A 16,252-nucleotide genomic window follows, 5' to 3' on the forward strand; every position below is an offset into this window, starting at 1 on the left:
GGACACACACGGACACATACAATGACAGACAGGCCAAAAACAATATACCCCCAATCATTCCATCCGAGGGCATAAACAAAATCTGATAAAGGGAGACAATTCAAAATGTGCATTGTTACTGATTGTTCCCCCTTGTGTCAAATTCAATCTATTTTTAGTCATGGCAAACTTGACCTTGGAGATACCAAGGTAATTCTTTCCCATGACACACCATCCAATTTTTGTGAACAAATGTACAGAGTAATTTTAAAATCTCACAATGAATGACACAGTTGTGACCCAGACAAGATCATTTATCATTTACCTTCGGAAAACCTGGTTAAAAACTTTAGAACTTTGCTTAAGACACTTTTTGACATATTGTTCAAGAAAACATTGGATTTGTGAATGGACATAATTAATTTGAGATTCTTTCTTCCATTATCTTATTTTCATGCATTTCACAGACACTTATCAAGTTCTGACTGAGCCAAGTGGATTTTGATTTGTAACAGGGGAATAATAAAATATTGAGTAGAACAAGACTCTGTGGAAGACAAACATGGGCCAAATAAACAAACACTGGGCAATCATGCTAACAATTAGTGGTTGGTGTAAATCCCTGCAAACATTATTTGTGAAAGGGATGGCGCCTATTCAAGCAGATGCATGCATACATGCACCACAAAATACAACAATGTCAAAGTTTCCTCAACGACAGCAGTAGTACAAATATTTGAGGTAACATTTAACATTGGTTAGGTACCCTGATAAAAGACCTTTCACTGACATCCCTGTACATGTCATCTACTTTAATGTACATTTTCTGTCAGTCAATTGACAAAATGAACTAAGCTTAAACACCTTACACATGTGAACCGTTTTTTAATCAAACTTAATAGTGGATAACAATTTAATATTCAACTAAAAAAATTGAACCTTTTACCCCTCCGTGTTAAAAGATTTTTGATTTCTACAAGCTTAATAAGAGGACACCAAGAGAATGTTACACTCCAAATATTAGACCCATTATCATTGTTTTGGTAAAAGATTTTTAAGTTTTCATTTTTAAAATCTATTTTTAGCTCTTGTAACCTACATAAGCAACAAACTGGAACGATTTGAACAACTTTGAAAGAGTCACCTAAGGATCGTGTCTGTGAAAGTTTCATTAAAATCTGCCAGCAGTTTAGAAGTTGTGCGATAAAAAAACTTAACGGACTCACCCACGGACTGAAAGACAATGGACATCACTGTATCCTTAAAACTGACAATTAGCACTCTGCTAATGTCACATAAATTGCAACAAACTATTCAGCTGCACTACTCAAGCTTACATGGTGATAAATGTTTGTAAACTTTCATCCCTCTAATAGCAATACTTTTTGAAATATATGTGACACAAAAATCAGACTTTCTGGCCGATGCAAGGATGAACGAGAGTGCCAAACTGTCACAAGATACGCCCGTTCGAAGGTTTTGGACACCATGCTCAATGCTTGAAATTCACTAAGTGACCTCGAGACCTACAATGTAGTTATTGACCCGGCATGACCCACATTGGAACTTGACCTAGATATCATTTAGACGTAACATCTGACCAAATTTGGTGAAGATCAGATGAAAACTACTTCAATTAGAGAGCGGACATTATGCTAAATGCTTGAAATGCACTAAGTGACATCATGACCTTGTTTTTGACCTGGCATGACCCATATTCGAACTTGACCTAGATATTGTCTAGACACAACTTTTGACCAAGTTTGGTGAAGATCGGATGAAAACTATTTGAATTAGAGAGCGGACTCTGCTGTGGACGCCGCCCGCCTGCCCGCCAAGGGTGAAACTATAATAATTCCTGTTTTTAAAAACGGGCGTATAAAAATCTATAACCACCACCCTATAAAGCGGAGGAATAACAAAATACCTGTAAATTTAAATTATCTTTCTACTATGTTATACCATAAATAGGTCAGAGAAAAATCCTTGATCACAATACCAATAAACACTGGGTTGGTACACAAAATGAATCAGACTCAACAGCACATGCATATAGACAATTGCTAATCTATAATCTAACAAAATAATAAGGTATAAGAATAAAACAAAATGTTAACGTGAATGGTGACAGGTGGATGTGACTGTATATTAGGCCCAGCCCAACCCCCAGATAACAGGTGACATAATAGCGCCATGAACAGGCCAAGAGCATTGGCGCATCGACACAGTCTACTCAGTGGCACAGCAGTCAACTCTTGAGGACTGACTTCATTAATAATAAAATTTAAAGTAATGAAATATTCTTTTTGAACCTCCAAGAAATGCAGTCATGCTTAATGATGTCATTTTATTATCCTGCTGACATTGTTTACAATGGTGTTTTGACAAACATTGTGCACTCTAAGATATATATTTTACATTTTACATTAAATGTTACTTTATCTGAACTTGTGCATGAATGTTCAATTAATAATCATGTTTTTAAATCTCAATTGAAAGGTCACTTTTTAGGTTACACAAAAATTAAATGAATAACAATGAAATTTGCTAGTTAATTTAAAATGTACCAATTAAAGACCGCCTAAACATGTCAGAGTTTGAAATACACGTTTCCCTGCTATGTGCCAACTAAGTAGACTGTGTACTTGTTTCTCATTGTAATTACCACGTTAGGATCTGCTGTTGGGGAACCAGCCTACCGGAAAAACAAAATGGAAACACAACTAGCAAGCATATAAGAAAGTTCCTGTTTGTTCTGCATGTATACAAAGACATGGCAGTTTCACTGGCGGCAGGTGCAGATACACATTTCATCTTGTTTTTTTACATAACTAGATTTAACACTTAGATATGTATTTTGACGTGTTTGTAGTCCCTTAAAAAGCTAAATTTCATTAAAGAACTTTCTTTCTAGATTCAAGTTTTAAAGGCTTCATTTCCAACCCTTAGATATTGATGGGCACCAAACAGCATAAAACCTGAACAGACTGCGAGTTACTTGCAGGCTGTTATGGTTTTATGCTGTTTGCACAAAGTCATAGCCATTTTCACTTTGCCTCAGAGTGAAAAGGGTAAACTAAAGTGGATAATTACAAAGAATCAGCAATCAGAATGGTGCCAAAATGAACATTACATATATAATGACTATGAATAAATTATTATCATCATTTTGTTAACATGTGAGAGAACATGAATAGCTAAAATTATCACTTGCATTTATGCATCATCCAGAATATTTCCTCTATCCGCCATTTTGGCATTTACAATTATAAGGTCTTTTAATATAGTTTGCAAAATCCTTTTTATAAACTTTCGTCAACAGCCCATTTTAAACTACGAGTTCTTCATAGAAATACACAAATAATGTTAAGTCGAAGTTACTGCCATGCCTACTTCACAATCATACTTCTCTTTACAAACATTGTTACATGTAAATCTAATATTTTAGTACATAACACAACAAGAAACAGAATCAGTCACAGAAATATAAAGGATTTTTATTGTCCACAGGTGAATGGATATCAAGTTATTAATGTCAATATTAATGTCAGCAAAATGACAAAGGGACAAATATCTATTTCTAACCCCCTGTTCACACATAGCTGCGACTTTACGACGATTTTCCCGATCAAGCCACGATCTGAAAAAATGGATTGAGGCCGATCGGAGTCTAAATCGAGCAATTTGGCAAATTATGGTCTTCATTTCGACCGTTCTACGATGCCCCTACGTCAACAATTTCTGCGTTTACTGCTGCGACTTTACGACGATTATCCCGATCAAGCCACGATCTGAAAAAATGGATCGAGGCCGATCGGAGACTAAATCGAGCAATTTGGCAAATTATGGTCTTCATTTCGACCGTTCTACATGGTTCAAACAGAAATCCCAAACCTAAATTAAAGCACTTTTCAAGGACTTTTTAAGGCCAAATTTTCATTTTCAAGGCCAAGAACAGTACGTTAGTTTCCTTTAAAAAAAATGCATTTTCAAACCAGATTAACACAGTAAATGTCATTTAATTGCTCAAACTCATTAAACTTATTCCATATTAACTCATACATGTTATTTAATTACATACAAATACATGTTTTAATATCCATCCTTAACCCAATGAGTCTCACATATGTATTTACTTTTTAAAGTTATTACAAACAAACACATTGATTCTCAATTTCATGTTTTCTGTGTGGGTTTCCCCTTTCTTTTGGCTTTTCAAAGCGCTTTCCCCCATCCCCCCTGACATCAATGGTCTTCATACATTCTCGACAATGTGCTTTTCGAATGTCATGTTTTCAGTACCCAGGAATATTCAGTTAACCACCCTGGTTTGAAACGACACTTCCCCATCGCTGCGATTTCACTCGCGAAAATTGATCACAACGAAGAACCTCTGACGTAGTACACATAATCTGTGACGTGTACACATAACATTTCGTACTCAATAGTGTACGAGCTTATATTTCGTACTCAACTTTTGCGTGAAGGAATTTATGATAAATTTTCAGAATATTTCCCTTAAGAACGATTTAAGTTAATAATTAAAGCGATGATAAAAGTAATTTTGAGCAGAAATAAACATTTTCAAGGCTTTTTTACATGAAATAAGCACTTTTCAAGCACTTTTTCAAGGCCAACCTTTGTTCAAGTGCTTTTCAAGCCTAGGACTCATTTTCAAGCACTTTTCAAGCCCTGTGCGAACCCTGGTTCTACGATGCCCCTACGTCAACAATTTCTGCGTTTACTGCTGCAACATTCAAGATCATACTATGCCACTACGCAGAGCTTTTACTGCGCTCATACTACGATCATAAAGATCTCTCTACGATACTTCCGCGCTGCCTGTATTATTACAACGCTTCTACTACGCTCTTTTTACGAATTTACAACGATTCTTGTTGGCCACGTTCCCGCTACGCTTGTTTTGAGCATGTTCAAAATAAGCGTGGCGAGAGCGTACAGCTCTCCGATCATTAAGACTCTACCGCGATCATACTGCGCTTGTGAAGACTCCACTACGTTTCTCCTGCAATTTGTCACGTTCGGCCACGTTTTCGGGCACACTTTGATTGTAGTAGAAGCGGCGTCTATGTGTGAACAGGGGGTAACAAATCTAGTGGGCACCATGTACCACATGCAAAATGTATTTAAGAACTGCAAGGACCTTCTACTGGATGGTCACAACATCTATACTAATAATCATTTCATGTATTCAAGTAACGGACTTATTGTAATACCAAATATCTGTCAAACACATCACAATTAATACAACCAAAGAAGAGACGTAAATATTAAAATAAAGTCTCTAAGTACATGTATCTTGATTTCTCAGTATATAAATTTGGAGCACAGAAGAACATAAAGGCTGCACTTTGAAAGATGAGCAATGTCAGTGTATGTCAAATTTAATTTGGCTGTTTTGGTACAGATAAGATCAAACATGTACAAATAAATAATTGCAGACATCTTATATTTTAACTGCAGATATTTTATGAATCCATAAGCTGTATATTAAGTAAAAAAGAATCAAACATGTCTACAATATGTACACACATTTACTTGAGAGTACCTAAATAACCTATCTGATAAAACAAAATACACACACATATTAAAAGAATTGTTTAAGTGTGAAATCAAAATATATTACTTTTTTTTTTGAAAGTTTTACAAATTCAAAAGTTAGATGCACTTTTTTTTACCAAATTCCAATTATAAACTGTTTGATGAATTTGAGCTAACAACATCAAAATCTTTTAATTTTCACACTTAAACAGGCTGCAGACTTGAAACAGTCTAAAGATCCCTTTTTTACATAAAAAATGAAACTTACTTTTTGTGATTTCATGTCCTTCAATGTGATGGTCTGTCCTCTGTTTACTGAAGCCCTCCGATGGTATTCTATCAATTCATTTATAGAGTTGAATTTTACTACCCATAAAAAGTATTTGCCTGCGCCGTCCCGTAAGATTTTGAAATGTTGGACTCCATCTTGAAATCTAAAATACAACAGGGATATGTAAATATATGACCGGCCTTATGCAAACGAAGAGTCTCATGCCTATGTGCCAGGATAGCTCCAGCCCAGACTGTGCAGCTGCCCAGCCTATACATCTGCCCTGTCTGGTAAGAAGCTACCCTGTCTGCTTACGAGACAATAAGACCTTGCACACCTTTATAGAGCAAAGCATAGCTCCTCACCAGACTGCCTGATTGCGGAGGCCGGTCTGGATCTATGCTTGCAGCATATGGCATGAGACCAATTTTTGCATGAAATGGCGATTGAGTGCAACATAAATGCCACTTATTACTAATATTACGCAGATGTTTTTATTTCAAAACCAGTATTTATGATTATACACAAAAGGTGTACTGTCACTATTAGTGCCGAATGCCCAAAAGATATATTGACTTTCAGTCTGAAATTGACCTGCAAAGTTGCGGAAAACATACAAATTTAATTATTAAGTGATTAAAAGTAAAATCAATGTCTTCTATTAATAAATTAACAGCGTTCTGACTAAAAGGGGCTTAATGCATGTGCATAAAGTATCGTCACAGATTAGCCTATGCAGTCCACAGAGACTAATCAGGAACGGCACTTTCCCCTTGTATGAAGTTTCTGTGGAAAGAAAGTCTTTTCTAATGAAAATCCAGTCTATGCGGAAAGAGTCACCCATGATTAGCCTGTCGGGGTGCATAGGTTAATGAGGGATAACACTTGATGTACAGTCATTAAGCCCCATTTCATAGAGCACGGCTCATATGTATTTCATTTACAATTTATTATATACTAATAGATATGTTTAGTACACCAAAATTTAACAATGAACAAGACCTATGCTTGTGAAACACAATGCCCCCTACTGCGCTTTGAACTGCACATCAGCTTTTTTATAGAACAAAAGATGTGTTTGTCAGAAACACAATGCCCCCTAATGCGCCGCTTTGAAGCCATATATTTGACCTTTGACCTTGAAGGATGACCTTGACCTTTCACCACTCAAAATGTGCAGCTCCATGAGATACACATGCATGCCAAATTTCAAGTTGCTATCTTCAATAATGCAAAAGTTATGACCAAGGTTCAAGTTTTGGGACAGAATGACAGACAGGCCAAAACCAATATACCCCCGATCATTCAATCCGGGGGCATAAAAATGTTAAGCCCAAGGCCCACAACTTCACCAAAAATCATTGGACCGGAAAAAAAACTCACATTTCATTTGTAGGTCATGTAGGTTGACTCACATACCAAAAATCAGCTCAATATTTGAAAGTGTTGCGTAAAAAACTCTGGAAAACAGAATGCCGGACGGACTGTCCGACTGCTATATGCCACCGTACCAGGGGTAAAAAAAACCCTCCATAAATATAGATGACAGACTTTGGGCTCATTTACTTTGAATTTTAAAAACCTTTAATATGGATGAACAATGGCACATGCATCATTGCCAAAGCTAGCTTTTGGGAAAAACCCACTGATCTGCTGGTACTTAGCTAACCAATTAAAAATACTTTCAAAATCACAAACCCAATCATTCTTTTTTTTAAAGGAAACTAACATGGTGGATATAATAGGTGAGTTGTTTAGACCAAGTTTATTTCCCTAAATTAAGCACATTTCAGGAAAAGTCTATTCATTACTTTTCATAAATCTTCCTAGTTTCTTTAATCCAATATATGTTCGCAAACATGTATATAACTCAACAATTTTAGTAAACTATTAACCAAGACAATACATGTGTGTATGACAACTGTAGATAAAACAAGAGAACCGCATAACGGGTGCCAACGCTCAGCTGCGGGTGCAGTTTTGAATAAATGAAAGCTTGACAGATTTTTTTTTTTAGAGGTCACAGTGACCTTGACCTTTGACCTAGTGAGCCAAAAATGGGTGTGGCTGTAGAACTCATTAAGGTGCATCTACCCGTACACATGAAGTTTCAAAGTTGTAGGTGGAAGCAAAATGTAAAGGTTTTAGCACGGCGCGGACGGAAGACGACACTACAATCTGGATATGACAATACCTCAGGTTTTCTCCAAAAACAGCCAAGCTAATAACACAATTAACCAGAAAAAGCACAAGTGCAAGACACACACACAAATGAAATAGGAGTTTGAGTGGTATCTTCATTCATATAAACAGGGGTGTGATTGAGGCAAAGTCAGAGGGGAGGAAAATTCTGTCGACTGATTTTGACTACGCGAATGGCGCGCATAACGCAATGACAAACCTTAAAACAGACATTAAAATAAACAACTTCTTGAACTTCATAACAATATATCTTTTTAACAAGAGTTCCGCGGTCGGAGATGACCGCATTGAAGCCGGATTTTTGATTTAAATGACAGGAAAGTACCTTTCGTGTTTTTGTCAATGCAATACTTAAATTACTGAAATATTGTTCAAAGGTCAAAATGAAATGTAAGTACTTTTCAAGGCATGAGCAAACCTTGTGTTATGTTTTGAATGCATGCATATACATGAACAACAATAACATTTAAGGTCACAAATATGAACTTGAATTGACAATTAGGAAATACTACTAGTCATCTACTAGTTCTGGCCAACCTTCATATCAAGTTTGAAGACTCTAGGTCTAAGCATACCAAAGTATTAACAACTTTAACATATTTACATCCAAGGTCACAGTGACCTCGACCTTCAAATGAATGACCTTGAAATGACCAGTGGTCATCTAAGTGTGCTTGCAAACCTTTACGTCAAGTTTGAGATTCTAGGTCCAAGCATACCAAAGTTACAACAATTTTAACATTTTAACATTTAAGTTCACAGTGACCTTGACCTTCAAATGAATGACATTGAAATGAATGACCTTGAAATGACCAGTGGTCATCTAAGTGTGCTTGCAAACCTTTACGTCAAGTTTGAGATTCTAGGTCCAAGCATACCAAAGTTATAACAATTTTAACATTTTAACATTGAAGGTCACAGTGACCTTGACCTTCAAATGAATGACATTGAAATGAGCAGTGGTGATCTTCTAGTACTGGCCAACCTTTATGTCAAGTTTGAAGACTCTAGGTACAAGCATACCAAAGTTATAACATGGAATAAGAACTTTAACATTTTTACCTACCAAAGTTATAAGAACTTTAACATTTTTACATTCAAGGTCACAGTGACCTTGACCTTAGAATGAATGACCTTGAAATGACCAGTGGTCATCTAAGTGTGCTTGCAAACCTTCATGTCAAGTTTGAAGACTCTATGTCCAAGCATACCAAAGTTATAACAATTTTAACATTTTAACATTGAAGGTCACAGTGACCTTGACCTTCAAATGAATGACATTGAAATGAGCAGTGGTGATCTTCTAGTACTGGCCAACCTTTATGTCAAGTTTGAAGACTCTAGGTACAAGCATACCAAAGTTATAACATGGAATAAGAACTTTAACATTTTTACCTACCAAAGTTATAAGAACTTTAACATTTTTACATTCAAGGTCACAGTGACCTTGACCTTAGAATGAATGACCTTGAAATGACCAGTGGTCATCTAAGTGTGCTTGCAAACCTTCATGTCAAGTTTGAAGACTCTATGTCCAAGCATACCAAAGTTATAACAATTTTAACATTTTAACATTTAAGGTCACAGTGACCTTGACCTTCAAATGAATGACATTGAAATGACCAGTGGTCATCTTCTAGTACTGGCCAATCTTTATTTCAAGTTTGAAGACTCTAGGTACAAGCATACCAAAGTTATAACATGAAATAAGAACTTTAACATTTTTACATTCAAGGTCACAGTGACCTTGACCTTCAAATGAATGACCTTGAAATGTCCAGTGGTTACTTACTAGTTCTGGCCAACCTTCATGTCAAGTTTCAAGACTCTAGGTCCAAGCATACCAAAGTTATAACAACTTTAACATTTTTACATTCAAGGTCACAGTGACCTTGACCTTCAAATGAATGACCTTGAAATGTCCAGTGGTTACTTACTAGTTCTGGCCAACCTTCATGTCAAGTTTCAAGACTCTAGGTCCAAGCATACCAAAGTTATAACAACTTTAACATTTTTATATTGAAGGTCACAGTGACCTTCACCTTCAAATGAATGACCTTGAAATGACCAGTGGTCATCTGTTAATCCTGGCCAACCTTCATGTCAAGTTTGAAGACTCTAGGTCCAAGCATACCAAAGTTATACCATGAAATAAGAACTTTAACATTTTTACATTCAAGGTCACAGTGACCTTGACCTTCAAATGAATGACCTTGAAATGACCAGTGGTTACTAACTAGTTATGGCCAACCTTCATGTCAAGTTTCAAGACTCTAGGTCCAAGCATACCAAAGTTATAACAACTTTAACATTTTTTATATTGAAGGTCACAGTGACCTTGACCTTCAAATGAATGACCTTGAAATGACCAGTGGTCATCTGTTAATCCTGGCCAACCTTCATGTCAAGTTTGAAGACTCTAGGTCCAAGCATACCAAAGTTATACCATGAAATAAGAACTTTAACATTTTCGAGCATGCCGCCACCCCGCCTGCCCGCCCGCCCCCCCGCCCGCCCGACAACATCAATCTATAAGCCGAGATTTTTTCGAAAAAAATCCGGCTAAAAACCTATTAAACTTCACATTTAACATACTGAGGATGCAAAGTAAACAGTATTTATTGTGATCAATAGCAGCAGTTTTTCAATGTATTGAATTACAGTTAATGGACTAAATATAGACTAAATATAAACAAACACACTTGAGTGTTCTTCTTGTGTTAATGATACATGTATATTAAACTGAGTTAAATAAATATATTTAATTTGTTTACCTTTCAATATCTTGCATTTCACATCTTCACTCCGTTCAATGCTATTTCAGTTAACTGAACAGCATGACAAACATAATAAAGCAGAATATGCATATGAATCTGATTATACACAGATCCACTAACATATAAATCAAATCATGTTTGTCTATTTCCATGTTCGAACAATACTCTTCTTAATTGTTTTACTTCGCGAGTAGACTGAACTCCAATTTGCAAACACTGGCTTCCGTAACACAAATTCACTGAGCACATTCCTTAACAAAATATGTGATGCTTGTATCTAAAATGTAGTCTATTTCGTTGACAAACACATTTCATTATTCCTATCAAACTAGGTGATGTCAGTCGTTTATTCGATTGCTATTTGTCATTTCAATAATCTTAATTTTCGCTTCACAACGGCGCCATTTGCAAACAAATCAGCTTAAAAATACCAAACGCATTTTAAGAAAACGATGTTAATTGGAAGAATGGGAAACGACAGCCAATTATATCTTTCGTTTTAACAATGCTTAGGCAGAACCTACCAGTGTAAAATGCAGAGAGATTTCGCAGGCCGCAGATATTTCGGGCCGCTTATGAAATACGTCCGCGGAATCATTGGTATAGCCCCACTCCCACATTTTTTAAACGAATTTACGCGAATCTCAGAAGTGACCCCCGGGACAACCCGATCCGCGGAAAAATCACACCCCTGTATAAAGCAGCAAGATTACTTCCAAAGATATTATTTTCAAACACCTTTAATTAGAACCAGTAAATTAAAATTGACTGGCGTCAAAATTCTTATCGAAAGTAGGAAGGATTGATGTTCATTTTACCTCTAACCCCAACCAACCCTTGTGAACACTCCAGAGGCCACATGCTAAGCAAATCTTCATGAAACTTGGTAAGTTTTAATGGCATCTCTACCAAAAAAAGGTTTTGGTCTTTTGAAGAAAAACAAAACGCCTGGCGCAAGGCAATTTTCATTGAATGGCTAAAGTGAGACATTATGAACATTCTAAAAGACATATTGTTTGCCCAATTATCATTAATCTTGCTCAGAACAATTTTTTGTTCTTATGATACCTTAGCCGATTTCTAAAACCGTAACAGAAACTTTTCAAAAGCTGCTCTAAACAGTTGCATTTAAGTTTTTCTGATGCCAGGTGAGCCAACTACCCTCTTATCTCATACTGGGTGTATTCTTTTAAATACATTTGTTGTTAGCTACAAATATAAACATCAAGTCTACTTCACAAATTAAGCAACTACAGAAGTTTATAAGAGTGTACTTCCTGGTTGAACAATATGTCATTCATGCAGACATGCATGCACATACTCCAATACAGGCTGCACAATACATGTACATAGTCAGAAATTTCTTTTGAAGTTATGTGTTGGAAACATACTGCATCATAGATTCAAGGACGTAAAGTCCCATGTTATTGAAATGTATTTTTTGTTACAAAAATCATAAAACATGCACTCAGGGCTGATCCTGTATCAATTATTAACCAATTTAACCAATTTCACAGAATTTCATTAGAAAACAGGGAAACAGACATAAAAAAAATAAGGTGCTATCGAGTATTTCTTTCCCAAGTTTGATTTACATGTAAACCTACATGTAACTGTGGGAAATGCTTAACATGTATGAAATGTGAATTACTAATAGATTACATTGAATAGTATGTTTTAACACATTACAACTTCTTGATTTCTTTAAAGAGCACATCTTATTAATAAGGTAAGAAAGCCTAAGTATCAACTGGTATTTAAGGACTGGGTTCTTAGAAACAAAATATTTTGCCACACAAAAAAAAAAACTAATAAAAAATTGTCTCACTAGATGCTTGTGTACTGTGTTATGTTTCAGATAATCAAACGATAATTCTTTAAACAAAAAACAGTGCTTTTTCATTAAAGAGGCCCTTAAAGGCATTTACACATATTAAATAAGCACAACTTCACTTCTTTAATATACCATTAAATGCCTTAATAGAACAAGAGCACCGCATAACGGGTGCCAGCACTCGGCTGCGGCTGCTTTTTTTAATAAATGAAAGCTTGTCATTAATGTTTTGTTTTTTTTAGAAGTCACAGTGACCTTGACCTTTGACAGTGTGACCCAAAAATGGGTGTGGCATGTAGAACTCATCAAGATGCATTTACATATGAAGTTTCAAAGTTGTAGGTGGAAGCACTTTGATTTTAGAGCAAAATGTCAAAGTTTTAGCACGACGCTGGCAGACGGCTGATGGCGAGCTGGCTATTACAATTCCTCGGGTTTTCTCAGAAAACAGCCGAGCTAAAAATGTATGTTAGCTATGCCATATACACTACATAGAAATTAGTATAATTACCATGAATTAAACTCTAATAAATTAAAATATCAAACAAGGGCTGTTTGTAAAACATGCATGCCCCCCATATGGGCTGTCAGTTGTAGTGGCAGCTATTGTGTGAATACATTTTTTTGTCACTGTGACCTTGACATTTGACCTAGTGACCTGAAAATTAATAGGGGTCATCTGCCAGTCATGATCAATGTATCTATGAAGTTTCATGATCTTAGGCCTTAGAATTCTTGAGTTATCATCCGGAAACCATCTGGTGGACTGACCGACGGACCGACCGACATGTGCAAAACAATATACCCCCTCTTCTTCGAAGGGGAGCATAAATATAACAACCTTACATTTCTACGTTATAATGCTTAAGAATTCTTGCAGCCCAACCATTTCACATCTTCATGTACAGTTTCACAAAGAATTTTCAAAAGCAGACCATAAAAGCTATCTTACTTTCATCACTACAAGCATGCATGCAGAGATTATTCTTTTGGAAAAGAAGAGTGGAAACATACATTCAAGGCTGTGGGAGAGAAACATTTATACTTCTAATCACAGCCAACGTGTGTATTCATGTTGAACCATAGAAAATGTCTTACAAGTACAAAGGAAGGTATCGGGCTGGAACTAAGGACAGATTGCCTGCTCAGACCAGGCCCCACAACAGTAAGGCTAGTAAGCATACATTGTATCTTAACTTTCATCTTATATTTTACTAGTTCAACCTCTACAGGCAGTCTAATTTGTCAATAATATAAATTGACACAAAGTTTGATATCATAAATTTTCAAGGTACATGTAGTGACAGCAGGGGAAATACGCTGTTTTTTTTATAATTTAAAATGTAGTAGTTCTTTCCAAAATTAACATAGAACACTTTTGATCAGATATGAGTTCTTGAACAATTTATAACATTTAAAACAAATGAACAAGAAAGAGTTCTTTAACAAGTAATTACATAAATAGCTTATCACCAAGTAAACTGGTTTAAACAATAAATGCCTAAAGAAATCATGCCATTTTTAAAGGTTTTGGAGTCGAACATTACACTGAAATTACACTGAAGGCAGATTTAGTTTTAAACATGTATGCATTAGGAGTGAATATTCTAACATAAAATGTAAGAAAGCATTCAGATGTCTGGCATAAAAAAGCAAAGTGACTAGAATTATATGCTCCGTAACCAACAAACGATTTATGCAGCCACATTAAAAAAGACGCTTTCTACTGAGATGCTGTAAGAAAATAATGCAGTGAACTTATAGTAACTTACTTGACCGAAAGGGAAAATTCGCCTGGTTGGGACTCGCAGCCCCTAACTAGGAAGGCCCCATCTGGGTGCATGAAATTCGCACCCGACCTTTCCAAAAGAATACTCTCGGCTTCTTGGCGTTTGATATTGCCTTTAAACCACCTAAATGTACGATACTTGTGTAAGGATTGTGCAAGTTACAGAATACTAAAATGTAAGATCGAATGAGATTGCAACTTTGGAGTGTTCACATCAGACATGCCAACATTCATGTGCATGTACACAAATCAATTGAAACACAATCAGGCAGAATAACTTACAATAACATTACATGTAGCATTTTATAAATTTATTGTTTTATAACCATCTAGCTCCAAGGATCAATATTCCGGGAATTCTTTTTCCGTTAATTTACTCAATGGTTTTCTTCAGCTTTCAAGGTAATTGCATAGACTGGTGTTCATCTTAGAACAAATGTTTGTAATATCATAGTTACAAAAGTAATAGCAACGTCTTATTTCTGATTTAAAGACACCAAAGGTGCAACCTCATTGATTCCCACTAGAAACGGGGTTAGATATCCTAGGCTAGTGGGAACAACACATTTTGGGCAGCCACACCACCAACTACACCGGACTTACTTGACGGACATTGAAAAATCACCAGGCGCGCTTTCACTATGTCGAACTAGAAATGCTCCGTCCGGATGTAAAAATTGCCCATTGGCACTTTTTTGTAATAACATTGCCTCTGCATCATTTCTTTTCATTCTTCCAACAAACCAGCTAAAAAATACAGTTTGCTTTAAATGAGTCACAAGAGTAAAGGACGCCATGCAGTAATAGTGAGAAGAAACATTCATACAACTGAAGATATAAATTCCTTGCAAGAATGTGGTATTTATGACTTCTTAACACTATTCACAGTTTTGGGAATTCTATAAGTGTGGCAATACAATTTCGTAAAATTTATCAATTCGAATTTTAAGGTTCATCTTCAAACAGCATTCGACACTGGATGCATTAATTGAAGAATCCTATAAACAAAACATAGGAATTATTTGCATAATAGAAAAATAATGCCAACTGATAATAAATAAAGAATACATTTTTGGTTCCGATTTTTTGGTATCAAATAATTACCAGGGCTATAGATAACAAGCGTATTGGCTTTATTACGCAATTAAAATAATAAACAAGGGCTGTTTGTAAAACATGCATGCCCCCCATATGGGCTGTCAGTTGTAGTGGCAGCCATTGTGTGAATACGTTTTTTGACACTGTGACCTTGACCTTTGACCTAGTGACCTGAAAATCAATAGAGGTCATCTGCGAGTCATGATCAATGTACCTATGAAGTTTCATGATCCTAGGCGTAAGCTTTCTTGAGTGATCATCCGGAAACCATTTTACTGTGTCAAGTCACCGTGACCTTGACCTTTGACCTACACATGTAGTGACCTGAAAGTCAATAGGGGTCATCTGCGAGTCATGATCAATGTACCTATGAAGTTTCATGATCTTAGGTGTAAGTGTTCTTGAGTTATCATCAGGAAACCATTTGTCTAAGTTGAGTCACCGTGACCTTGACCTTTGACCTAGTGACCTCAAAATCATTAGGGGTCATCTCCGAGTCATGATCAATGTACCTATGATATTTCATGATACTTGGCATAAGCATTCTTGAGTTATCATCCGGAAACCATTTTACTATTTCGGGTCACCGTGACCTTGACCTTGTTTCCTCAAAATCAATAGGGGTCATCTGCGAGTCATGATCAATATATCTATGAAGTTTCATGATCCTAGGCCTAAGCATTCTTGAGTTTTCATCCGGAAACCATCTGGTGGACGGACAGACGACATGTGCAAAACAA

At 36.1% G+C, this 16,252-nt stretch overlaps 1 protein-coding gene across 4 annotated transcripts in view; it reads right to left on the reverse strand.

Moving 5' to 3' along the window:
- The window catches only part of LOC127867621 (growth factor receptor-bound protein 2-like), a 35,039-nt gene that overhangs the window by 7,313 nt on the left and 11,474 nt on the right, over window positions 1-16,252 (reverse strand). Inside the window, exons 3-5 of one of the 4 annotated variants that reach the window (XM_052408924.1) lie at window positions 14,398-14,538; window positions 5,810-5,975; window positions 2,645-2,674 (exon numbers count right to left, since the gene is read on the reverse strand). In XM_052408924.1, coding sequence (XP_052264884.1) covers window positions 2,645-2,674; window positions 5,810-5,975; window positions 14,398-14,538 — 337 coding nt within the window. Of the gene's footprint in view, window positions 1-2,644; window positions 2,675-5,809; window positions 5,976-14,397; window positions 14,539-15,017; window positions 15,162-16,252 lie in introns of all 4 variants that reach the window. The other 3 variants (XM_052408923.1, XM_052408926.1, XM_052408925.1) reach the window with 3 other exon arrangements.

This window comes from Dreissena polymorpha, chromosome 2 (assembly GCF_020536995.1).
Source record: "Dreissena polymorpha isolate Duluth1 chromosome 2, UMN_Dpol_1.0, whole genome shotgun sequence".
NCBI lineage: Eukaryota > Metazoa > Mollusca > Bivalvia > Myida > Dreissenidae > Dreissena > Dreissena polymorpha.